Source organism: Salmo trutta, chromosome 7 (genome assembly GCF_901001165.1).
Source record: "Salmo trutta chromosome 7, fSalTru1.1, whole genome shotgun sequence".
Classification (NCBI taxonomy): Eukaryota; Metazoa; Chordata; class Actinopteri; order Salmoniformes; family Salmonidae; genus Salmo; species Salmo trutta.
The window spans coordinates 20201336-20228807 of NC_042963.1; the positions used below are offsets into that span (position 1 = coordinate 20201336).

At 42.3% G+C, this 27472-nt stretch overlaps 1 protein-coding gene across 2 annotated transcripts in view; it reads left to right on the plus strand.

Annotated features, from left to right (window-relative positions):
• Nucleotides 1-22672, plus strand: part of mfge8b (milk fat globule EGF and factor V/VIII domain containing b) — a 43168-nt gene extending 20496 nt beyond the window's left edge. Inside the window, exons 3-10 of one of the 2 annotated variants that reach the window (XM_029758299.1) lie at nt 571-702; nt 11460-11573; nt 12724-12905; nt 13593-13748; nt 14116-14260; nt 16953-17155; nt 19003-19158; nt 19526-22672. In XM_029758299.1, coding sequence (XP_029614159.1) covers nt 571-702; nt 11460-11573; nt 12724-12905; nt 13593-13748; nt 14116-14260; nt 16953-17155; nt 19003-19158; nt 19526-19669 — 1232 coding nt within the window. In that variant the 3' untranslated portion in view covers nt 19670-22672. The remainder of the gene's footprint in view (nt 1-570; nt 703-11459; nt 11574-12723; nt 12906-13592; nt 13749-14115; nt 14261-16952; nt 17156-19002; nt 19159-19525) is intronic. The other variant, XM_029758300.1, reaches the window with a different exon arrangement.
• Nucleotides 22673-27472: the final 4800 nt, after the last annotated feature.

The window sequence follows — 27472 nt, forward strand, 5'->3', positions numbered from 1 at the left end:
TTATACCAACTCATATTTCCCAAGCAAAAAGTAAATTCACATTCAAGAAAACATCCCAAAAAATACATCTAATGAGATCAAACATTACTGGACAAATACTGATCCCTGAATATAATGATTAAATGTTACCTTTTCAGGTATTTCAACTGTCTGTAATTCCTACATGTTAATCATTTTTCTATGTAAATTGTAAAGTATTTTTGTCTGTAATGTATTTTTTTCGTTATGTGTCAGATCCCAGGAGGACTTGCTGTCGTTGTGACGTCAGTTAATGGGAATCCTAATAAATTCCCAAGCTGTTATGAATGCTTACAGGAAGTCTTCTATGGGGGTTTTCGGAGGCTTCATAAAGGTGTTATACACCGACAGAGGTTACATAGACCGTGTTAGAGGAAGATTCTGAGAGGCTGTCTCTACTACACTGTATTTCCAATCTGGTCCTAATGCGATCATTCCCTCTACCGCTCCCTTGCATCTCTGCCCTAGGTCATTGCTGTAAAAAGAGAATTTGATCACGGTCAGCCTACCTGGTACAATAAGGGTTAATAATAAGTTATATTTGCTTCCCAGGGCCCTGCAACCCCAACCCCTGCAAGAACGATGCCATCTGTGAGGTGACTGGCCAGTCACGTCGAGGGGACGTCTTCAGCGAGTACATTTGCAAGTGCCAAGATGGCTTTGACGGAGTCCACTGCCAGAATAGTAAGAGCCACTCCACAAGTTGCCCAGTTTACATTCACATAGAATCTATTAGACAAGCTGTTTTAGTATGGAAGCATATGGCTGCCAATATTCATTTATGAGAGCCACTCCACAACTACAAGCTGCCCAGTTTAAATTCACATAGAATCTATTAGACGAGCTGTTTAGTATGGAAGCACATAGCTGCCAATATTCATTTGAAAATGCTAATGCAATATGCTTGGCTTTATTCACTTTGCATGAAGATGCAAATGTTGTAATGTTATCTAGGCAGAACGGTGGATTGATATCCAATTTGAATCCTATCAAACTTGATTTAAAAAGTGGATTCAAACGGATATCTCAACACACTCAAACTGACCACCTTATTGTGGTGCAACCACAAGGACTGAGCCCCTGCGACGGAAACAATGAAGTACAGAGGTTAGAGGTGGTGTTGTAACAGATTAGACAGAGAAACAAGGCTGTGTTTAATTCTGATCTTTTTCCACCAATTTGGTCTTTGACCAATCAGATCAGCTCTTTTGCCACAATATCAGAATTGGGCTGCCTGTGTAAATGCAGCATGTGATACAATAAAACCAGTTATTCTGACATGGTACAGAGGCCCAGGCAGTGAGTGAGTTTTTCAACCACGCAGCTCTTGTCCTTACGGCAGCGTCTCTCCGGATATGGCGAGGTTCAACTCCCAACTGGCAGCATGTGCTTGGCCCCGAGCAGCCTAAAGCGCTGCACATAAGAGACAGATGGTGACCGCGTGCTGCTATCTAACAGAATAAGAAAAATGGAGCAACCGAAAATATGCAAAAAATCTAATTTTAGTTTGAAAGGAAGTAGCCATATACTGTACATGTACTTTCCCAAATGTAGAACAACATTTTTTTTATTTCATATAAGGGCTTTTTAAATTGGTGAATGTACTGTGTCCCTTTGTTTGGACCCAGGTGCTTTGCTCTGTGTTCAATCCTTCTGCTGGCTGGCACTGCCTGTGGGGGCAGGGACACACCACACACACACACACAATCATACCAAAGAGAGAGAGAATGATCAGCACTTTTTTCCTCCCTTTTATCCGTAGCAGCGTTCACACAGAAACCAGAAAGAGTCCGATCAGGTCAACAACTCTGACTCAGTTTTACCCTCCCACATCAAAGTGAATGTACTGTGGTGGTACTGCCTATTGGGCAATACGTGGTTCAATTGGGAGGTGAATGATTTCAGCCTCTTAGCAGGCTATTTCGACTCTAAATGTTCATGCCCCTATAAATGTGTGTATGTATGTATGTATGCATATACATACACACAGTGGGCAGAACAAGTATTTGATAACCTGCAAAATCGGCAGTGTTTCCTACTTACAAAGCATGTAGCGGTCTGTAATTTTTATCATAGGTACACTTCAACTGTGAGAGACGGAATCTAAAACAAAAATCCAGAAAATCACATTGTATGATTTTTAAGTAATTAATTTGCATTTTATTGCATGACATAAGTATTTGATACATCAGAAAAGCAGAACTTAATATTTGGTACAGAAACCTTTGTTTGCAATTATAGAGATCATACATTTCCTGTAGTTCTTGACCAGGTTTGCACACACTGCAGCAGGGATTTTGGCCCACTCCTCCATACAGACCTTCTCCAGACCCTTCAGGTTTCGGGGCTGTCGCTGGGCAATGCGGACTTTCAGCTCCCTCCAAAGATTTTCTATTGGGTTCAGGTCTGGAGACTGGCTAGGCCACTCCAAGACCTTGATGCTTCTTACGGAGACAATCCTTAGTTGCCCTGGCTGTGTGTTTTCAGGTCGTTGTCATGCTGGAAGACCCAGCCACGACCCTACTTCAATGCTCTTACTGAGGGAAGGAGGTTGTTGGCCAAGATCTCGCGATACATGGCCCCATCCATCCTCCGCTCAATACGGTGCAGTCGTACTGTCCCCTTTGCAGAAAAGCATCCCCAAAGAATGATGTTTCCACCACCATGCTTCACGTTTGGGATGGTGATCTTGGGGTTGTACTCATCCTTCTTCTTCCTCCAAACACGGCGAGTGGAGTTTAGACCAAAAAGCCATTTTTGTCTCATCAGACCACATGACCTTCTCCCATTTCTCCTCTGGAACATCCAGATGGTCATTGGCAAACTTCAGACGGGCCTGGACATGCGCTGGCTTGAGCAGGGGGACCTTGCGTGCGCTGCAGGATTTTAATCCATGACGGCGTAGTGTGTTACTAATGGTTTTCTTTGAGACTGTGGTCCCAGCTCTCTTCAGGTCATTGACCAGGTCCTGCCGTGTAGTTCTGGGCTGATCCCTCACCTTCCTCATGATCATTGATGCGCCACGAGGTGAGATCTTGCATGGAGCCCCAGACCAAGGGTGATTGACCGTTATCTTGAACTTCTTCCATTTTCTAATAATTGCGCCAACAGCTGTTGCCTTCTCACCAACTACTTGCCTATTGTCCTGTAGCCCATCCCAGTCTTGTGCAGGTCTACAATTTTATCCCTGATGTCCTTACACAGCTCTCTGGTCTTGGCCATTGTGGAGAGGTTGGAATCTGTTTGATTGAGTGTGTGGACAGGTGTCTTTTATACAGGTAACGAGTTCAAACAGGTGCAGTTAATACAGGTAATGAGTGGAGAACAGGAGGGCTTCTTAATGAAAAACTAACAGGTCTGTGAGAGCCGGAATTCTTACTGGTTGGTAGGTGATCAAATACTTATGTCATGCAATAAAATGCAAATTAATTACTTAAAAATCATACAATGTGATTTTCTGGATTTTTGTTTTAGATTCCATCTCTCACAGTTGAAGTGTACCTATGATAAAAATTACAGACCGCTACATGCTTTGTAAGTAGGAACACTGCCGATTTTGCAGGTTTATCAAATACTTGTTCTCCCCACTGTGTGTTTGTGTGTGTGTGTGTATACATACATACATACATACATACATACATACATACATACATACATACATACATACATACATACATACATACATACATACATACATACATACATACAGTTGAAGTCGGAAGTTTACAAACAGTTAGGTTGGAGTCATTAAAACTCGTTTTTCAACCACTCCACAAATGTCTGGTTAACAAACTATAGTTTTGGCAAGTCGGTTAGGACATCTACTTTGTGCATGACACGTCATTTTTCCAACAATTGTTTAGACAGAATATTTCACTTATAATTCACTGTATCACAATTCCAGTGGGTCAGAAGTTTACAAACACTAAGTTGACTGTGCCTTTAAACTAAACAGCTTGTAAAATTCCAGAAAATGATGTCATGGCTTTAAGCTTCTGATAGGCTAATTGACAACATTTGAGTCAATTGGAGGTGTACCTGTGGATGTATTGCAAGGCCTACCTTCAAACTCAGTGCCTCTTTGCCTGACATCATGGGGAAATCAAAAGAAATCAGCCAAGACCTCAGAAAAATTGGAGACCTCCACAAGTCTGGTTCATCCTTTGGAGCAATTTCCAAACCCCTGAAGGTACCACGTTCATCTGTACAAACAATAGTATGCAAGTATAAACACCATGGGACCACGCAGCCATCATACCGCTCAGGAAGGAGATGCGTTCTGTCTCCTAGAGATGAACGTACTTTGTTGCAAGAAGTGCAAATCAATCCCAGAACAACAGCAAAGGACATTGTGACAATTCTGGAGGAAACGGGTACAAAAGTATCTATATCCACAATAAAACAAGTCCTATATTGACATAACCTGAAAGGCTGCTTAGCATGGAAGAAGCCACTGCTCCAAATCCGCCATTAAAAAAGCCAGACAACAGTTTACAACTGCACATGGGGACAAAGATCATACTTTTAGAGAAATGTCCTCTGGTCTGATGAAAGAAAAATATAACTGTTTGGCCATAATGACCAGCGTTATGTTTGGAGGAAAAAGGGATGCTTGCAAGCTGAAGAACACCATACCAACCGTGAAGCATGGGGGTGGCAGCATCATGTTGTGGGGGTGCTTTGCTGCAGGAGGGACTGGTGCACTTCACAAAATAGATGGCATCATGATGAAGCTAAGTTATGTGGATATATTGAAGCAACATCTCAAGACGTCAGTCAGGAAGTTGAAGCTTGGTCGCAAATGGGTCTTCCAAATGGGCAATGACCCCAAGCATACTTCCAAAGTTGTGGCAAAATGGCTTAAGGACAACAAAGTCAAGGTATTGGAGTGGCCATCGCGAAGCCCTGACCTCAATCCTATAGAACATTTGTGGGCAGTACTGAAAAAGTGTGTGCAAGCAAGAAGGCCTACAAACCTGACTCAGTTACACCAGCTCTGTCAGGAGGAATGGGCCAAAATTCACCCAACTTATTGTGGGAAGCTTGTGGAAGGCTACCCAAAACGTTTGACCCAAGTTAATTAGTATTTGGTAGCATTGCCTTTAAATTGTTTGAGTGTATGTAAACTTCTGACCCACTGGGAATGTGATGAAAGAAATAAAAGCTGACATAAATCATTCTCTCTACTATTATTCTGACATTTCACATTCTTAAAATAAAGTAGTGATCCTAACTGACCTAAGACAGGGAATTTTTACAAGGATTAAATGTCAGGAATTGTGAAAAACTGAGTTTAAATGTATTTGGCTGAGGTGTATGTAAACTTCCGAATTCAACTGTATGTGTGTGTATATATTATGCTATAAATCATTTACCATGACTTTAAAAGTTTACAGCCATGCTTATCTATGTGCATGACAAAACAGTGCTTAGCCAAGCCCTGACTCCATAGTATATCACCCACTTCCCAGAAAAGAAAAGCTTAAGCGCTAGCTAGCTTTTACGCTAATTAAATAATGTCGTGGGGAGGACTGTAAAGATTATTCATTTGACAGCAGAAGTATATGAGGTCCCTAAGTGCTGTTCATGTACTTGGGCTATTCTTTCTCTGTCTCCCAACTTACCTATTCGTTTAGAATTCCTGATGCCTGTTTTAACATTTTTATTGCTTGGTATTTAGTGTGTGTGTGTGTGTGTGTGTGTGTGTGTATTGGGGAGAGGGTGGGTGGGTGTGTGTGTGAACGAGGCGCATCCTTGGCAGCTCCTGCAAACTGTGGTCGAAGTATGTGGTGGGAGCAGGGCGAAGTACAGTAGGCTCAGTCAAGGTGACTCTTAGAAAGCAGCCAACGAGGAGGCGTACAGTAGTAGCTGAAGCTAGGTTGGCGTCCTCACCTACATACTCGTGTGCTAAAACGCACTGGCACGCTAAAACACCCTGGCACACATATACACACTTGGCGAGCTACCATACATTCATACACACACACACTCACACACACTTAGAGAACACACACACATACTTGGCACACACACACACAAACCGGGCTCTCTCATGCTCATCCAGCCAACAGAAAGTGGTCCCGAGCGCAGCACTCCCACTCCCTGTTGCCGGGGTAAAATGTGAAGAGGCGGAAAAGTGAATTAAGTCTGCCCCGACAATGTCACAGCCTCCACTCACGTCTGACACCAGCACTTCTACCAGCTGTGTGAAATTGGCCTGAAAGCCTCAATGGGAAGACAGTGTCCAATGCTGAAAGCCATGTCCAATGCTGTTTACTCACTTTAGTGTCAGCTCCTAAATGGGCTCCGACGACTGCAACTGTGACTGAAATGGCCTCTGAGAGCTTAAATGTTAAACTGGTGATGACCTCTGTTTTATTCTGTGTTGGTTATTTTAAGGTATTTGTCAACAGATTAGTCTGTGTGTGTGTGTGTGTGTGTGTGTGTGTGTGTGTGTGTGTGTGTGTGTGTGTGTCTGTAATCAGGGTTGTGTGTAAGTCCACGTGTGTGTGTGTGTGTGGCAGGCAGGCAAATTTCTGGTTGTTTTAAGAGGTGCTTCAACCATACCCAGGATGTGGCTAGTCCAAAGTGGCCAGATTAAGCTCTGCACCCCCAGGGGAGTTTGTGTGTGTATCCATTTCTGTTTACGTGGGTGTATGCATTTTTTATGTGACTGTTTTTGTGACTCAACTGGTCACGCACTGCTCTGTTTAGTCGTTTCTGGTAGCGTTTGAGGAGGGGAGGTCATTTTTACTGAATTGGTGATAGAACACCAGACTGTAATGGGCTCAGGTCCATTGCGCTAATCAACCCAGTTTATGTTTCTGTTGCTATAATCTTGTAGCGTTCTGTCGCACAGTATTGTCTGTAGCCAGACCACCTACAATCATAGAATGACATAATAAAAGAAGCATATAACCCTCAATTATAGGATATCTGTGACTACAATACTCTACTGTCAAATCTCAGCATATTCATTAAGAACCAACACATAACACATGGTCCCACACCAAGGTCTGGCAAAGTCTGGAACCAGGGACATCCTTGGTCATTTTAGAGGATCTCTATGGACTTCTGCCAGTCCCCAAAAGGTTTTCACTGAGCAAATGACAATTTATCATATACTTCATTTAGCAGCTTTGTGGCTAAACCTGGCACTATATTGCCATTGGGGGCACCCCCAGTTGTACCGTTCAGAAATAAATGATATTATTTATTAAAAAAATTGGGTGTCAAATCGCTAATTGGAGGACCATCCCTTATGGGATCAATTTACACATGAACAAATAATACATGATACAACATTACAAGGATTCACAGTTATAATTCTTCCGGTGTTTGTCGCAGTGTCCCATGCCAGGGACTTTTCTGACCTGGATTCCTTAAAGGGGAAATCTGGGATTGGAAATTATAACAACCACCACCCTGTCATTTGTTTCGGGTAAACAGCTGAGGGGTTGGGCTGGAGAAATGTGACCACTCTCACATTTGAACTCCGCTCATGAGGCATTTATAAGTTACATTCTTCAAGAATCAATGGCTATATCATGAATTCCTTTAAAGATGGATGGAGGCACTGCCAGTTTAACCATCAGTGGGTGTAAGGTAATGGATCACAAGGCATACATACTGTATAAGGAAGCTGGTACTCACGGGCCTACAGAAGTGCACAAAACTGTACGGTACACTCAGGGGTGTCATGCATCCCCAAAATCTGAGGGGGCATAAAGTACTTGAGGATGTGGTCCGGAAGGGGGCTAGGCCCCCGTTGGAGAATTTGGCATTTTTGAAACACCTGAAACAGCTTTTTCCTGCAATCTATAGCCATAATCATTATATTTAATTATATATAAATGTTTATTTTTCTGCATATCTAAGCATACCTCTTGAGCTGTCTATATCCGCCTGACTGGTGGTTATTTTGTTAAAGAAACCAAATAATCTTCTCTACTAAAATCTGGGTAAAAGATTGAAATGAATGTGTCTCATTCAGTACATTCAGTAATTGCTTGCTTTTCTTAGTCTACCAACCTTGCCAGCAGGCATGCCAGCTAAGATGGTTAGACAAGCAAGCTACTCTAACTTGACTGATAGGCTTCTTGGTAGCTATTTATGAGATTGGGAACCTAGTGTGTTTGGGCTAGCTAAAGCCAACTTCATAAAATTGCTAGGTGGCTAGTAGTATTACAGAGAAACGACAGCAAAAAATGAAACCAAAAAATATGACTATTATTTTTAACAGGACAAATCTGAGGGAGCACGTGTCCCCTATGGGCATGACGCCTCTGTGTACACCTCATGCCGCTAGCGCTGCCGGCTAGCTCAGATGCTCAGGCTGTGTTGTGTACTCTGTCACATGCAACGCTGCCAGATGACCTTGCTCTGCATTGATCTATCTGGGTCACGTTACAAACAATGACAATTAGATCTGTATTGGTTTTTGCTTCAGTGCACAAACAAAGCCTGAGTATTGATGATCCTGTGTGCGCTCATCCACTCAATAGCCTCAATCTTTTCATATGTCTATACTGGGGCCATACATCTATCTATACAATTGGCACACTGCTAGCTGAAATCCATACTAGGACATGTGAGAGAGTTACAGTATGGTGTTTTATTGATAAAATAAGTTCTTGCCATAGATTTTTGCTGTGTATCATTTTGAAGTAGAGATAAAAATATATATATTTTTTTAAACATTTATGACTGAGTCAAAAACAACTCTCTCCCTGTGTCCTGCTGTGACCCGTTGCTCCAGTTGGTCCTTGGCCTCCAACCCCCTTCACACACCACGTCATTCTGGAGCACCAGATGTCCCAGGATGAGTAGTGTCCAAGGGCTATTGTCCTCCCTCCCTTCTCCTCAGGCCACCTTTTCTACAGATTACAGCGTCTGTATGGCTCTTGAGGTAACCAGCCAGGCTGCAGCATGGTCTACGGTAGGGGTATTCAAACTTTTTCAGTGGGAACCCAATAATAATAATAATAATAATAATAATAATAATAATAATAATAATAATAATAATAATAATAATATATTATTATTATTATTATTATTATTATTATTATTATTATTATTATTATTATTATTATTATTATTATTATTATTATTATTATCTTTATTTATTTCTGGTCACCCCATTTCTTTCCCAAGAATTTCTCGCGACCTCACCCCAAATCTTATGACCCAACCCTTAAAATTGTTACGTTTACATTTTTACATCAACAAATAACTTTCAATTCCAATAAATACATTTACTTCATAAAATTGTCATTTTCAAATTCTTTCCTAATATTGATTTGACCCCCTTTTGCCCTCAACAGCTTCAATTCATCGGGTATGCACTCTACAAGGTGTTGAAAGCATTCCACAGGGATGCTGACCCATGTTGACTTCAGTGCTTCCCACAGATGTCAAGTTGGCTGGATGCTGTTTGGGTGGTGGGCCATTCTTGATACACACAGAAAACTGTTGAGCGTGGAAAAACCCAGCAGCATTGCCGTTCTTGACACACTTAAACCGGTCCGCCTGGCACCTACTACCATACCTCGTTAAATATTTTGTCTTGCACATTCACCCTCTGAATGGCACACATACACAATCCATGTCTCAAGGCTTAAAAATCCTTCTTTAACCTGTCTCCTCCCCTTTATCGACACTGAGTTTGAAGTGGCTTTAACAAATTGCATCAATAAGGGATCATAGCTTTCACCTGGTCAGTCTGTAATGGAAAGAGCAGGTGTTCCTAATGTTTTGTACACTCAGTGTATGTTGTCCAACACAATAATCAATACTTTTTTTTTTTAACCCCACTGCAGTTCCTCGTCGCAACCCCGACTTTGAATACCACTGGTCTACGATGTGCCAAATCCTCTTGATGCAGAGGGGCCATACCTGACGCAAATAGAGAGCATCTGTCACCTAGGGTGTCACGCAAAAAGAAACGGTGTCTGTCAATTTCTGATCTACGTCTGTAGGTTTGTGTATGCGTGTGTGTTTTTTTTATATATATATATATATATATATATATATATATATATATATATATCTAGGCAAGTCAGTTAAGAACAAATTCTTATTTACAATGACGGCCTACACTGGCCAAACCCGGACGACGCTGGGCCAATTGTGCGCCTCCCTACGGGACTCCCACAGCTGGTTGTGATACAGCCTGGAATCGAACCAGGGTGTCTGTAGTGACGCCTCAAGCACTGAGATGCAGTGCCTTAGACCGCTGCACCACTCGGGAGCCCATGAGTCTCTCTGTGTGTGTCTCCATGTCCTCTTGCTAAGGTGTGCAGTCTGTCAAGAGAGAATATGGTGTTGCCCTTAAATACTGCTAAGCCATATGCTCCTCCGTAACAGTATAGGAATAGGCTTACACCACACATAAATACCTTGAGACAGTAAGAGGGCTTGAAGGAGCTTTCAGCTTTTTAGAAACAGCAGCTGTAGTCGTGCAAATCTTGGATTGAGCTTAAGTCCAAGGTGCTTTGGCTTTTGACTCATTTCTGGTGTGTGTGTGTGTCTGTGTGTGTGTGTGTGTGTGTGTGTTACGACCAGGGCATTGAGTTTGTCCTGATGCGTCCTGGCTTGGAAAAACTCTAGGCCCTAGTTATGAGACTGTGTGTGTGTGTACTAGTATTCTGTAGTATGAGTAATTGTGTGTGTGTGTTTGTGACTTTGTGAGTGTGTCTCTTGAGAAGTAACATAATCTCAGAGCAGGATGCCCTGTGGGCTTTAGGAAGAGGGTGCCGGGTTTATGTTCATCATTGGTGCCTCCCTAGTGGGCGACTGACTGCCTGCCTGGCCCTGAGCACAGAATCACACTAATCACACTTTTCACTGACAACAAGTGAGATTTGGGTCATATTCTACAAAAATATGGTAAACAGTCAATCTAGGACAGTGTTCAAAGGAAGTTTAGTCATGCCTTCAAATCTTGTGGGCGAAAGATTAAAAAGTTTGTTCTGATGCATGCTGTCCTCTGAAAGCGCTGCCAGTTGCCAAGCACCCTCTCTCTAAAAAAACACAACGCACGTCCAGCATATACCATTGAAAAGTTCGCCATCTAGGGGTAGTTCATAGAGTTTCAGATAATTGAGCAACACAACAGCTCTTCTGAGCCATTGCGTTGCTGCTGTTACTAATAGCTTTATCAGAGCTCATTTGCACACAGTCAAATGCTGAATGTAGATGAAGGGGGGGGGGGGAACTTTAGGAGGAAGTCAAAAAATGACTTCATCTGAAAACCGTATGAAACGTCAGTTTAAAGTATGTACATATTTCCGATTCAGTTTGGGGCCTGTGCTCAAAAAGCATCTGGAGTAGGAGGGCTGATTTTTAGGATCCGATCACCCCTGTCCATATCATCTTATTAATCATTGTTCTGTTGATTGTATGCCAGTGACTGATTTAATGCTCATCATTTCTCTCAACAGATGTGAATGACTGTGCCGGCCAGCCGTGCAAGAACGGTGGCTCCTGCAGGGACCTAAATGGAGACTTCAACTGCCGCTGTCCGTCCCCCTACGTGGGCAAGCACTGCCAACTGCGTGCGTACCAGTCACATGCGCACGCACGCACGCACACACACACACACACACACACACACACACACACACACACACACACACACACACACACTGGCTCTCTATTAGCCTTAGTCCCCCATGATATTGTTAAGTGTAATAAAATGCATTAGGCTGAATGTGATAAAGAAAAACATAATGTAACCAAGTTAAAGGCCCAGTGCAGTCAAAAATGTGATTTCCTGTATGTATGTATGTATGTATGTATGTATGTGTGTATATATATATATATATATATATATATATATATATATATATATATATATATATATATATATATATATATATATATATATATATATATATATATATATATATATATATACACTAGGTTAAAATAATTCTGTGAAAATGGTGTCCTTTTAGTGTAAGAGCTGTTTGAAATTTCAGCCTGTTTTGGTGGAGAGAGTTTTGGCCTGCCTGGTGACATCACCAGGCAGTAAATTAGTTAATAGACCAATAAGAAAGATCGTTCCAAACCTCTCTGCCAATAACAGCTAGTCTTCAGTTTTCCCCTCCCCCCTCAGACCACTCGCAGACAGTCCTAGCTAGGGATGCAAAGGGACAGTATATTACTGGAAACTTCTAAATTTACCAGTAAACTAACATCATTTTGGTAACTTTCAAGGATTTTATGTAATCTATCACAAGATATCTAGTGGCCCTTTTGGGTACTTCAGATTATCACAGGTGTCTAATAATCTCTGGCGCTCAGTGTGTGGCCTTTCAAATATATGAAATAATGATTTTAAAATAAAAACTACAATGACAAAGCTGTAAAACATGATCCTAAATATAAACCATCAATTTAGTGAATACCATTGGTGTTTATTATGAGGTTTTCAGCATGAAAATTAATTTTCCTTTTTATTTTAACATTTACATTATTTTAGTTTTTATGTTTTTTACTATGTCAAAATATATATTTTAATGATGTTTTGGCGTCAAACTGTTGGCAGTTGTCAAAAAAGTGAATAGGTTTGTGGGACATGTATGTGTACTAACTTCACCACAGATGTGATCTGCTGGTTTCTTCTTCATTGCATCACTCACTCAAGCCCTAGGTTCTGTGTCTGTCTCTGTCTGCCTTGTTTTTGTGACGTCTGTCTCTCAGGCTGTATCTCTCTGTTGGGCATGGAGGGCGGAGGCATTGCAGAGTCTCAGATCTCGGCCTCGTCGGTGCACTACGGCATCCTGGGCCTGCAGCGCTGGGGGCCCGAGCTGGCCCGTCTCCACAATAAAGGCCTGGTAAACGCCTGGACCTCTGCCTCCCATGATAGGAACCCCTGGATAGAGGTCAGTACAGTACGACAGGCTGGCTCCAACACCACTGTCTGGCTCGTGTTCTTTAGGCACCAAGTGGAAGAAAACTGACTGAAACCAGGACAGACTACATGGACTTGTCTAATGAGAAAGGCTCTTTTTTTTAGTATAGCAAAATAATTCTATTCCTAATGACCACGACCCTAATCGACTCTAGAAAGGATATCTCCATAGTAAAGTGGCTTCCACTCCCTCGTCTGCACTGATCTGAAAACATCATCATGGGGATAGGTGAAAGCACTATATTGTGGCTACCTACAAGGCAATACCATTCCCCTGTCTGGTTATTTCATATCAGTGCAGATGAAAGACGGGCATCAAGGAGATGCTTTAATTCTGACACCATTTAAAATGTGTTTCATTCTCGGAGACTCTGCTCATTGCATGGATGCAAGGCTGTGCTTCTACATCTGCATTGCTTGCTGTTTGGGGTTTTAGGCTGGGTTTCTGTATAGCACTTTGACATCAGCTGATGTAAGAAGGGCTTTATAAATATATTTGATTGATCGATGTTGGCGTGGACCTTGTAACCACATTTTTTTGGGTCATTCCCCTCCATGTGCAGTGAAAGGTCCATGACTACAGGACCAATCTTTTTTTTTAAATGTCCACTATTATATGGCAATAAATTCGAAACAATGTGTGTTGTCATTTGTGCAGATAAACATGCAGAGGAAGATGCGTTTCACGGGCATCGTGACACAGGGCGCCAGCCGCATGGGGTCAGCAGAGTTCATCAAGGCCTTCAAAGTGGCGTCGAGTCTGGACGGGAGGACCTACACCGTGTACCGCCTGGATGGGCAGAAGAAGGACAATGTGAGTGAACGCACGCACACACACACACACACACACACACACACACACACACACACACACACACACACACACACCCTCTCAGATGTACACACAGACATACTATTACGATGGCTGTTGTAGAATTTACACCCTCTTCACTGTGTAGTGTGCTTTTCTTTGTTCAATTTAGGGAATAGTGTGCCCTTTCCATGGAAATGAATGAAAGGCATTGATTGGTTGGGGGTGGTGAAGTTTACTGTTTGATTCACATGGGGCCTGTTTTGTAAAGCTCAGGTGAAATTCAAGTAATGCATTATGTACATCGCTCACTCAAGTCATTCTTTCGTAACATTTTTCATTATTTTCTTAATTTCTTCTATTTCTCCAGGTGTTTGTGGGGAACGTGGACAACGACAGCACCAAGACCAACCTGTTTGACCCTCCCATCATCGGCCAGTACTTCCGCATCATCCCCGTGGTCTGTCGCAAGGCCTGCACCCTGCGCATGGAACTGGTGGGCTGTGAGCTCAATGGTAAACACACACACACATACGCATGTCTACTTACACACACACACACACACACACTGATAACAACGTCAACAAACTGAATGGGGTTTGCTTTTCAGTGCGTGTCAGATGGTTACATCATACAGAATGTTTTTGGTTTAGGTCTGACTGAAACAGTGTTTCAGTAGTGTTACTTGAGGTGCCAGCCGCTTAACGATAGAAAATGTCTTTTTCAAAACCATATGGACATTTTTTGCAGTGTAAATATTGGCAATTGAGACCTATCATGTAAATGAATCAAATTTGTTGGGATTGTAACAAAAATAATAATATGCAAGTCACATTCATCATCACAGCATTGTTTCCATGCCAGCATAACTAGATGGATATTTTGGTGGTGCCTTTGTTTTCTCTGGTGTAACAACTTTCTGTACTTTCTGTTTGCTTTATAATGATGCCATGAGTTCTCGCCAACACACTGGCTTTGTTTAATTTAATTAAGGGAAACTGATGTGTGTGTGTGTGTGTGTTTAAAAGTGGTCCGCAATGTCCATCTGTGACTGTCTGTCAGAGCATGCTATGCCAGTTTGTGCTTGGTTATGGTCTTTGCATGGCACCGCACACACATGCATGTTACACAAAGCATCCTGCAATACAAACTGCATGGCACACAAGTGACACGCTTGGGCACCTGCCACGCATGCTAGTACTACTGTAGGCTCGCATGTTCACCACACAGTACTACTCAACGACGCTCAGCCCAACTACAAGCATGCTGCGGCGTCCATCGCTCTCGCTCTTTCTCCACCGTTATCGTTAGAGCCGTAGATGATCGTTCTTCGGCCAACTCCGTTTGAGTTGAGATGTATCATTTGAACGGCTGACATTTTACCACCAAAAACTCTGTTTGCATACTTGGAATACACATTTTTATGTCATCTCCACAGAGCATTTTGCGCCATCATGGAAGATAAGTTGGCTGAACTCTATTCCCAATGGCTGTATAGCTGAACCAGGGTTTTCATTGACCGGACATTTGAGAAATTTACCGGATCCATATGTATTGGGTGTATAACCTGATTTAGAGCGTCTACCCACAGTGTTCAGAATGACAGAAATCCCATTTCGATTATGGTAATTCATCTTAACGGAACATGCAAATTCTAGGATGCAACAAAGTGCTTCGTTACTAAATTCCGATGCACACTATGAAGATGAATAACTGTCCACGTTTACTTTTCGTCAGTCAAGAAGACGAGTAACGAACAGCAAAATCACAAGCCTATGTCAATTTACTATCCCTCATAGTAGAAAATGTTACCTATTTTATTGGTCAGCTTGTCAAGAAATAAATATTCTATTCAAAACAGACTTTCAGACAGTTGTGGGACTGGCTACATACATTTTATTTTTAAAGAATGAATCTGATGCAACAGATCAGAGCTTTTATCTTAATGTTGACAAACTATATTATTTATTCACATTAAGTGCAGCAGCAATGCGCACAAGGCAGTAGGCCGTCATTGTAGATTAACAAATTCTTAACTGACTTGCCTAGTTAAATAAAGGTTAAATAAAAATGTGTCAAAGTAGGCTACGTGAATGTTCGTTCCATAATACAATTAGCAGGAAAACACCATTTGCCAAAAGTGCATCACACATGCGAGCATTTCATGTGACATGAAAATATCTATTACAAATTTTGAAAGCGGGGAGATCTAAAGATGCTAATATGACTAGGATTGTGCCTTTGGCTACTGGACAATGAAAACGTTTATTTAAAACCAATAGAACATAAGAGAAATAGGCTACTGGTTTCAATGGCATATGGAAGGAAGTCTAAAATAATTGCCTCCACGGATATGGTCAGTTTTTGGCTTGCTACTTTGAAGCAAGGTAAGACATGCCTCATATGTAGTAAAACGTTCAGGTTTCGAACAATTTAAATATGTTTTCAAAATGCATACTGCCTCCAGCTCATAGCAAAGTGGTGTGTGACGCGCTGATGAAGCCTGTCTTCTGTTGCCTATTCATTTGAATGGCAAATGGGTAGTGCGCTTCAATTACCAGTTGGGAAATAAAAATAGTAGCTCTTTTTAACCGTGGCCATCAACTGTTTTTAACACAAGATTGCATTTAGAATTGTTGTACAATGACTGGGCTTATAAAAGCACATGTTTCGTCAAGCAGCAATGAAAGAGCTTTTTGAGGAGCTGTAGCAGCTCTTGTGCTGTCTGACAGATGTTCCATGCAAAGGCTCTATCTGTATGCTAAGATGCATAACGAATATACACGCGGCAATTTAATTCCACAAAATTATGCAAATTACCTATAGACCGATAAGCATGACCGGTCAAATGTATTTACATCGACTGGTATTTTCATCAATGAATAGGATAAAAATCCTTATTTCTCAAAGGAATACTTTTTCCGGAAAATTAGCTGGCGCCAATTTTATTTATTGGCTTTTCAAAAAAAAATTGCGTCCAAAAGCCGTCTATTATCGGCTAACGGAAACCCTGATCTGTACTGCATGACTACAGGATGTCACTACTCACTCCACCTCCCCACAACTCTGGTCATCAATGGCCATCATCCATGTGCTTTCACTGTGCTGCTCACTGACTGGCTGGCTTGGGCCTTGCTTCTCTGTCTGTCCCTTGTCTATCATACTTCTCTCTCTCTTTCCCTCCCGGTGCTCGTCGTCTCACTTCAGTGTATTCAAACACGGCAGGTTGCTCCGAGCCCATGGGCATGAAGTCGCGCCTGCTCTCCGACCGCCAGATCTCGGCCTCCAGTGTCCACCGCACCTGGGGAATTGAGGCGTTCACCTGGCAGTCCCACTATGCCCGGCTGGACAAGCAGGGCAAGACCAACGCCTGGACGGCGGCCACCACCAACCGCTCCGAGTGGCTGCAGGTAACTGCAGGAGGTTCAGAGGGAACTGTAGGAAGTGATGTGGTGTGGGTGTTGGACACTTGGTGGTCTATAGCTGAGGGAGATGCAGTTGAAGTCAGAAGTTTACATACACTTAGTTTGGAGTCATGAAAACTCGTCAAACACTCCACAAATTTCTTGTTTTAACAAACTATAGTTTTGGCAAGTCGGTTAGGACATCTACTTTGTGCATGACACAAGTCATTTTTCCAACAATTGTTTACAGACAGATCATTTCACTTATAAGTCATTGTATCACAATTCCAGTGGGTCAGAAGTTTACATACACTAAGTTGACTATGCCTTTAAACAGCTTGGAAAATTCCAGAAAATTATGTCATGGTTGTAGAAGCTTCTGATAGGCTAACTGACATCATTTGAGTCAATTGGAAGTGTAGCTGTGGATGTATTTCAAGGCCTACCTTCAAACTCAGTGCCTCTTTGTTTGACATCATGGGAAAATCAAAAGAAATCAGCCAAGACCTCCGAAAAATATTGTAGACCTCCACAAGTCTGGTTCATCCTTTGGAGCAATTTCCAAACGCCTGAATGTACCACGTTCATCTGTACAAACAATAGTATGCAAGTATAAACACCATGGGACCATGCAGCCGTCATACCGTTCAGGAAGGAGACGCGTTCTGTCTCCTAGAGATGAACGTACTTTGGTGCGAAAAGTGCAAATCAATCCCAGAACAACAGCAAAGGACCTTGTGAAGATGCTGGAGGAAACAGGTACAGAAGTATCTATATCCACAGTAAAACGAGTCCTATATCGACATAACCTGAAAAGCCGCTCAGCAAGGAAGAAGCCACTGTTCCAAAACCGGCATAAAAAAGCCAGACTACAGTTTGCAACTACACATCGGGACAAAGATCGTACTTTTTTGGAGAAATGTCCTCTGGTCTGATGAAAGAAAAATAGAACCTTTTGGCCATAATGACCATTGTTATGTTTGGAGGAAAAAGGGGGAGGCTTGCAAGCCGAAGAACACCATCCCAACCGTGAAGCATGGGGGTGGCAGCCTAATGTTGTGTGGGTGCTTTGCTGCAGGAGGGACTGGTGCACTTCACAAAATAGATGGCATCATGAGGGAGGAAAATTATGTTGATATATTGAAGCAACATCTCAAGACAGTCAGTCAGGAAGTTAAAGCTTGGTCGCAAATGGGTCTTCCAAATGGACAATGACACCAAGCATACATCCAAAGTTGTGGCAAAATGGCTTAAGGACAACAAAGTCAAGGTATTGGAGTGGCCATCACGAAGCCCTGACCTCAATCCCATAGAAAATTTGTGGGCAGAACTGAAAAAGTGCGTGTGAGCAAGGAGGCCTACAAACCTGACTCAGTTACACCAGCTCTGTCAGGAGGAATGGGCCAAAATTCACCCAACTTATTGTGGGAGGCTACCCAAAACGTTTGACCCAAGTTAAACAGTTTAAAGGCAATGCTACCATTTGGCTAAGGTGTATGTAAACTTCCAACGTCAACTGTAGGTTAGAGTTGGTGCTGGTGAAAGTTCTGGAAGATTCTTTCTGAAAGTTTACTTTGCCGACAAATAACTGACAATTTGTTTTGAACTCAATTTATCTGGGTAAGATGTTCCGATGACACAATATTCTTATTTTTCATGGTAGAACAGTGTGGTGGGGAGATGTAGTGGGGGATACAGACAATTAAGGGCACAGATGAGAAAGTGGCAGAGACACAGAGGGCTCAAACCCCCGTCGCCAGGAGGATTTGTAGTCTGGAGTCGGCAGCGTTGCCACTAGATCAGAGTCCGGCACTGAACCCTGCTTGTTCTGACAATTCCTTCTTCTGTAACAGGTGGACCTGGAGTCCCCCAAGAGGATCACGGGCATCATTACCCAGGGGGCCAAGGACTTTGGGGCAGTCCAGTTTGTTTCTGCCTTCAAGGTGGCCTACAGCGACGACGGCCAGTCCTGGAGCGTAGTCAAGGACGACGTCACCAGCACAGACAAGGTAGGTGGCCAAATCTGTCCCTCCAAAGTAGTGTGTTCTCAAAGGGGTGTTCCACCCAAAATACAACCTAACATGGTTTTTACATTAACCTTAAGTGGCGTTGATTCCCCTACCGTATGTATTTTGAGTGGAACATCCATTTAAAGGGAGCCAAGCATGAATGTGTGCCTGCCTACGAATAATGGATCGAATTGAATTACTTTGTTGATATTACATATAGGTGTTATTGAGTCAGCGGTTGAAACGCAAAGTCAAGATGTCATAGATTTAATGATGACCTTTATATTGTATGATAGATGATCAGTGTCTCTTGCCCTAACTAGCTCCCATCAGTTCTGTGCTTGTGATTTGGCTCCCAAACTTCCAGATCTTCCCGGGTAACAGCGACAACAATGTCCACAAAAAGAATGTGTTCGAGCCTCCCTTCTATGCCCGATTGGTCCGCATCCTGCCGTGGGCGTGGCACGAGCGCATCACCTTGCGAATGGAGCTGTTGGGCTGCGATGAGTAGCCCCGTCCCCGTCCAAATCTCCTCCTCCTTTCCCTGTCCCTCCTCTTTCTCCTCCTTTCTAAAACCTCCTGAGCCACGCCTGCACTGCCTTGCCCACACCCGTAGAGGGCAGCAAATCACCACGCCACCACCACAACCCTGCCCCGACTGGAGAAGGTACAAAATTGACCTTAACCGCTGATCTAGGGTCAGATTAGCCCACCTAATGGTTACGGGTAGGATTAGGTAGGGGTAATCTGATCCTAGGTCGGGTGTTGAAGGTCAACTTGTACGTGGAGTGCACAGACTACTGCTGTGTCAGCCGGAACTACATGGACTCTGAACCTGTCCTTACTAGATCAGGGCCTTTATTCAGAGTTTTAGAGTAGGAGTGCTGATCTAGGATCCGGTTCCCCCTCTTATTAATAATTATTATTTAAAGGCATAACTGATCCTAGATCAGCACTGCTACTGTGAGACGCTTTATGAATATGGGCACAGAAGACTGAACCTGAGACCCATCGCTAGTGATGTACAATACAGTAGTAGCTAACTTGGCTGAGATGTTTTTCCGACTGAGAATTTTCACCTGACCATCCAGAGACACTGAAGTGCGTAGTAGTATTATCGAACACCCTCGTGTAGTCTTATCGCCTAGCCATTTCCTTGATTCTGCAGTGCTCTGGAAGAGATGTTTTTTTTTTATTTATTTTTTTATTTCGTTGGGCTTCTTAACCAGGGAAAGACCCGTCGTGTGACTATAGGACTTATAAGATTTGATTTGTATTTTTTGAAAAAGAAAGGTATACCAAATGAATTTCACTTTGTTGACAAATTGATGGTGTTGGTTGACTAGTTGTGAATGCATTATGATTTATTAGCCACGTTTTTACTAAATGCAGTTTTTCAAATAAGTAGCAGACTTAACAAAAAAATAGAAAGCATGTATAAAAAACTGGAGAGGGACTCTTATTCTGTAATGTTGTGATATTCCAATCCCAAAATAGTTCAATGCAATTTTAGTTTATAATTTTTTGCTAAAGGGTATCTAAACGTGCAGTAGTACTCCTACAGTATGTGGTGTTCTATAACTCAATTTGCTCTGATTGTGATGTCTGTCCTTTCATTAATGCACTGTGAGTTGTGACGTCAACGTAATGCATTTATTACTAATTGACTAATATTATAAAGTGACATAGAAAATAGGGGGTTAGCAAGTTGATGATGCTGCCAGATGTCTTTTTCGAGATTAAGGTAGATAAGTTCTAGCCTGATCCCAGAGATGTTTGCGCTGTCTTGACAAACACGATCATAGGAGTTGGCTAGACGGCACAACAGATCTGGAACCAGGCATATTTTCATACTGTATGTGCTACTAATGTTGTTATAACCCTTATGATACACAGCTCAACTTAATATGATTTTGTTTTCCACCCTTTAAAAGGCACTTTCAGGGTCAAAGCTGTATTATTGTTTGCTGAGGTAAATATGTGGAAACTAAAAGTTTTCTCCATTGAAGAAATAAAGTACAGATGTTGACAGACATATACAGGTAACTGCCGAAATAAAGGAAACCCTTGAGTAAATGAGGGATACAAATTATATTGAGAGCAGGTGCTTCCACACAGGTGTGGTTCCTGAGTTAATTAAGCAATGAACATCCCAATATGCTTAGGATCATGTATAAAACTGCGCAATTGCTTAATAATGCCAATTATTTTGGCTATCATGGCTAGAAGAAGAGATCTCAGTGACTTTGAAAGAGGGGTCTCAAAGGAGCATAGGGTGTTTAAAGGGTGTCTGTCTCAGCCACCAGATCTCAACCCAATTTAACACTTATGGGAGATTCTGGAGTGGCAACTGAGACAGTGTTTTCCACCATCAACCAAACACCAAATGATGGAATTTCTCGTGTAGGAATGGTATCACATCCTTTCAATTCGGTCCATTATTAATTTTATTAGAGTTCCATACACTTGTAGAATCTATGCCCAGGCACATTGAAGCTGTTCTGGTGGCTCGTAGTGGCCCAACGCCCTATTAAGACACTTTATGTTGGTGTTTCCGTTATTTTGGCACTTACCTGAAGATTGAGTGTTTGAGAACAAAGAGTTTTAATACTATGAATCTGTCATGTCACTGCATAGGAGAGCAGTTATTTGGCTTCTATAAGTTATCAAGGGGCAATTTTAGTTTTTTGACAGATGATAGCAACCAAAAAAACACATTTCTGCCAGTTTTCTTTTTTTCTGAGCTGGTTATCCTACCTAGTGTAAATACTTTTTGTAAAAATGTCTTCCTTGAAGTTGTAATAAGTAAATGTTTTGCAGCAGACCAATCAAATGCCATCCATTTATCACAAGAGGACCAAAATTATGCGTAGAATTCAAAGGCTGTGGCCACACCGATAAGATGGGGAAAAGAAAAATCAAATTTAAAAACAATTTCTACGGTTGCACTGAACGTAAGACATGACATGGCAATCTGCATATTGCTCCTAGGTCATAGCTAGCATTGTCAAGCTCACCCCATGAATTATGAATTATGGGCTTGTGCAATAAGGTCGTTTTTTGATTTGAATGAATATTAATATGAACAGCTGGAAAACATCGGCGATAGATATCCTCTTTAAATGCATTTCAATAACGATGCATTTGCATGGCTATGGATGGATTGTGGTGTCAAAGACTGTAATATATTTATGCTCTTTGTAGACTGTTCCAGAATAGTTATATTATCTGACGTCTGCATGAATTGTATTGACTATACTTCTTTTTTTTTTTGATCCAACATAGACGTATTGTTTTCTCTGTACATTTTTCGGATTTGTTCTTCAGACTCTAGTTATTCCCGTTCTTTCATTTCCACAATGTCCTGGTTTTATATGATGATTCATAAAAAAAAGATACAATTGATGTGTTTTTATGCGATTATTATTAATATTGATCAGTTCTTGTTTTCTGTGTTTCTTAAAAGAATTCCCTTAACTCTCAAGTCATAAACAATAAAGGATTTAAAATCAGACAGCTTGTATATTGTGCAGTAGCTAACCTGGTTTCAATTTCAGTCTCCATTTCACCTGCATTGGGTTAAAGGTGCAATCTGAGATATTTGCAGGCATTTTTGGTCATTCATATTGGCTGAACAAATCCCAGATTGTATCTTTTACCTGACAGTAACCTGAATCCATTAGGCTTGAATTAATTTCAGACATTTTCACTTCAAAAGGAGAGGATCTAAAGGGCAGGAATCTTTGGGTCCATTTGCCTGTTTAGCATTTTTACGCCCTGAAGGCTAATCTATCCCTCCTATACCACGGTATTATCTAAATCATTACCCCCACCCCTTTGCAATTTCCTCCTCTGTACCATCCTCTTGTATGGATGGACACACATGAACTCTAATGGATCCAGATTTCTACTGCTATCCCTATGAGGCTGGTCTCATGGCAACAGGAATAGTTCCATAGCCACCTCTTATTCCATTGTTCTCAAATTCTAGCATTTTATTTGACTGTCCTGTTTCAAGTTTGTATTTACCTGGTATTTATGAGGACATTATGTGATTACAATGGATACTGTCTTGTGCTTTTTTAAAATAATTTAAACACCGTTGGTAACTCCATGTTAGTGGTCAGAGCGTTGGGCCAGTAACCAGAAGGTTGCTGGATCGAATCCCAGAGCTGACAAGGTAAAAATCTGTCATTCTGCCCCTGAGCAAGGCAGTTAACCCACTGTTCCCTGGGCGCCGAAGACGTGGATGTCGATGAAGGCAGACCACCGCACCTCTCTGATTCAGTGGGGTTGGGTTAAATGTGGAAGACACATTTCAGTTGAATACATTCAGTTGGACAACTGAGTAGGTTTCCCCCTTTTTAATATGGTATAATAGTACTTATTTTAATGAACCCCAAAGAATTGAGTAAATATGAGTTCATTAACATGTACCCGACTAATACATGTGACTAAATACCAGGATAATAAAACACTTAAAGAAAAAAAAAAATATATATATATATATATGCGTAATCACCCTTAAACTTTTTTTCTCTTCGGGTACAGCTGTGAGTCTAATGACAGAGTGACTCCACACAGAAGAGAGCCTCCATACTTTCTAAACTTCAGTTTACACCTCTCACTGATTGTGCCTATGGCTGTTCCTTTGTCATTCCATTTCCCTGTTTACAGTTCGACTACAGTGGTATCACTTGGATGGAGCCACCAGATAAAGAAGGACTGTGGGTGTGGTGTTTGTGCTGGTCTAAAAGTGTGCCAGTCAACATTGCCTGGACTATTTGGTGTAAAGGTTGTTATGTTGGTGTCATTGTACTCATAGGCTGTCTCTACCTTAAAAATCCATCCTCGCCTCCTCTCCTTCATTGCTCTGATCTTAGAGAACTGACTAGGTGAAAGCCAGCCTAATTATAAGCTTCCGTTGTATGGTTTTCCCCCTGTCAAGTCTCTAATCATTGCAGATGAAGGGGAGGAGAGGACAGATTTAAAAAAATAAAAAAATAAAAATTGAGACAGCCCTACAGAGCACCCGAGAAGCAAGTGAGATCTACACAGGGTTTTCTAAAGCTAACTAGCTTCAGATTTCAGTGTAGATTTCCTAACCGACTAGCCAAAACTATAGTTTGTTAACAAGAAATTTGTGGAGTGGTTGAAAAATGAGTTTTAATGACTCCAACCTAAGTGTATGTAAACTTCCGACTTCAACTGCAGGTATTCTTCTTGTCCACATGGGATAGGGCAGTGGGCTGTGTGATGGCGATTGCATAATCTGTGGGCCTATTGGGGCAGTAAGCAAATTGAAGTGGGTCTAGGGTGACCGGTAAGGCGGAGGTGATATGATCCTTGACTAGTCTCAGAGCAGATTTAGCAGATGTTATTGTGGGTGTAGTGGAATGCTTGTGGGTGAAGTGACATGCTTGTGTTTTAGAAGTGCCGTCTTTATTGTATTACTTACTGTTAATGCGATCTTTGGTGTGCTTTTCAATGCACACTTTGTCATACAAAAGTGTTACATTGCGTGAAGTTGAAAATGCATTCTGCCATTACTAAATGTGTAATGTGATTTTTAGCATGTAAATATTGGTGAGGCAAACTAAAAAATGTTTTTTTAAATGCATGCCAGCAAAGCCACAACATTAAACAACACATTAATTGCACTATAACGGTGACAAACGGTGCCCACAAACTGTTAGGGCCTACATAAAGCTGTCCCAACTGCAGAGTCCCAACAGCAGTCCCAACACCTCACCACTGCTACACCTGGTTATCAGCGGAGCCTTGTCTGGCAGCGAAACAACAGTTCATTCAGCCTCATTTACGGCCTTTAAAAAAATATGCATGACTTGCTTAAACAAATGTAGTTTCTACTGACAATTGAGATGTACAAACTATGGCACAAGGATAACGAGTGGATGGGGGGGGGGGGGGGTGTGATCTTCAAGTTGAAGCTCTGGAATGAGGCCAGAGTTCCCAACTTGCAATACCGATTTGCATGACCGTTCAAAACGTATTTTCCTAGTCAGAGCTTGTTGTTTTCAGAGTTCCCAGACGTCTTGAACTTACTGAAATCTGAGATTTCCCAGTTCCAGTTGTTTTGAGCGCGGCAGAGGTCATGCTGGATTGACAGCACGGCCAATGTTGAATGTTTATTCTTTTAAGCTTGGAAAAGAGATCCTTAAACCCAGACTTGGGACCACACACCCACTCCACTGAATAGCAAGCTAGTGATTGCTGTGCAATGATTGCAGTTAGCCAATGATTCCTTCAAAACCACTCAATGTTGAATTTACAATTTACAATGTTTATGTCCAATAGCTGATGAGCACCAATACATTTTATCTATAATTTCTCTTCATTATTTCTCTTCATATGACAAAGATTGAAAATGATTTTCCAGTAGATTATCGACTTGATTCATGATGATGATGATGACTGCTAGCTAAGATTTTGAAAGTAAGATGTTGACATGATCAGTCCAATCAAAGCTACTGTAGACATAACATGATTTGATGTCATTTTATCTGTGGCCAATGACCTTGAGCCCTCTTGGATGGGCACTTATAATGTAACTCTATGGCAGCACTCAAGGGGCTTGAATTTTTGAGCTCTAGCCATAGATTTTGTGTTGATGTAGTGTCCCCATGAGTGACAGAACACTGAGCCAATCACGGCGCGACTAGAGAACATTACCAACCCCTATGCTCCGTATTTTCCCCTAGCTGCCCCACCACCACAGAAAGCACTGAGCTAGGCTGAAACACCTGCATTTTGGAGCTGCCTTATTCAAAAAAGCAAGAAAGAGACCAAGTTTGTATGTGGCTTTTAGATACACTGCTCAAAAAAATAAAGGGAACACTTAAACAACACAATGTAACTCCAAGTCAATCACACTTCTGTGAAATCAAACTGTCCACTTAGGAAGCAACACTGATTGACAATACATTTCACATGCTGTTGTGCAAATGGGATAGACAACAGGTGGAAATTATAGGCAATTAGCAAGACACCCCCAATAAAGGAGTGGTTCTGCAGGTGGGGACCACAGACCACTTCTCAGTTCCTATGCTTCCTGGCTGATGTTTTGGTCACTTTTGAATGCTGGCGGTGCTTTCACTCTAGTGGTAGCATGAGACGGAGTCTACAACCCACACAAGTGGCTCAGGTAGTGCAGCTCATCCAGGATGGCACATCAATGCGAGCTGTGGCAAGAAGGTTTGCTGTGTCTGTCAGCGTAGTGTCCAGAGCATGGAGGCACTACCAGGAGACAGGCCAGTACATCAGGAGGCCGTAGGAGGGCAACAACCCAGCAGCAGGACCGCTACCTCCGCCTTTGTGCAAGGAGGAGCAGGAGAAGCACTGCCAGAGCCCTGCAAAATGACCTCCAGCAGGCCACAAATGTGCATGTGTCTGCTCAAACGGTCAGAAACAGACTCCATGAGGGTGGTAAGAGGGCCCGACATCCACAGTTGGGGGTTGTGCTTACAGCCCAACACCGTGCAGGACGTTTGGCATTTGCCAGAGAACACCAAGATTGGCAAATTCGCCACTGGCGCCCTATGCTCTTCACAGATGAAAGCAGGTTCACATTGAGCACGTGACAGACGGGACAGAGTCTGGAGACGCCGTGGAAAACGTTTTGCTGCCTGCAACATCCTCCAGCATGACCGGTTTGGCGGTGGGTCAGTCATGGTGTGGGGTGGAAATTTCTTTGGGGGGCCGCACAGCCCTCCATGTGCTCGCCAGAGGTAGCCTGACTGCCATTAGGTACCGAGATGAGATCCTCAGACCCCTTGTGAGACCATATGCTGGTGCGGTTGGCCCTGGGTTCCTCCTAATGCAAGACAATACTAGACCGCGTGTGGCTGGAGTGTGTCAGCAGTTCCTGCAAGAGGAAGGCATTGATGCTATGGACTGGCCCGTCCGTTCCCCAGACCTGAATCCAATTGAGCACATCTGGGACATCATGTCTCGCTCCATCCACCAACGCCACGTTGCACCACAGACTGTCCAGGAGTTGGCGGATGCTTTAGTCCAGGTCTGGGAGGACATCCCTCAGGAGATCATCCACCACCTCATCAGGAGCATGCCCAGGCATTGTAGGGAGGTCATACAGGCACGTGGAGGCCACACACACTACTGAGCCTCATTTTGACTTGTTTTAAGGACATTACATCAAAGTTGGATCAGCCTGTAGTGTGGTTTTCCACTTTAATTTTGAGTGTGACTCCAAATCCAGACCTCCATGGGTTGATAAATTGGATTTCCATTGATTATTTTTGTGTGATTTTGTTGTCAGCACATTCAACTATGT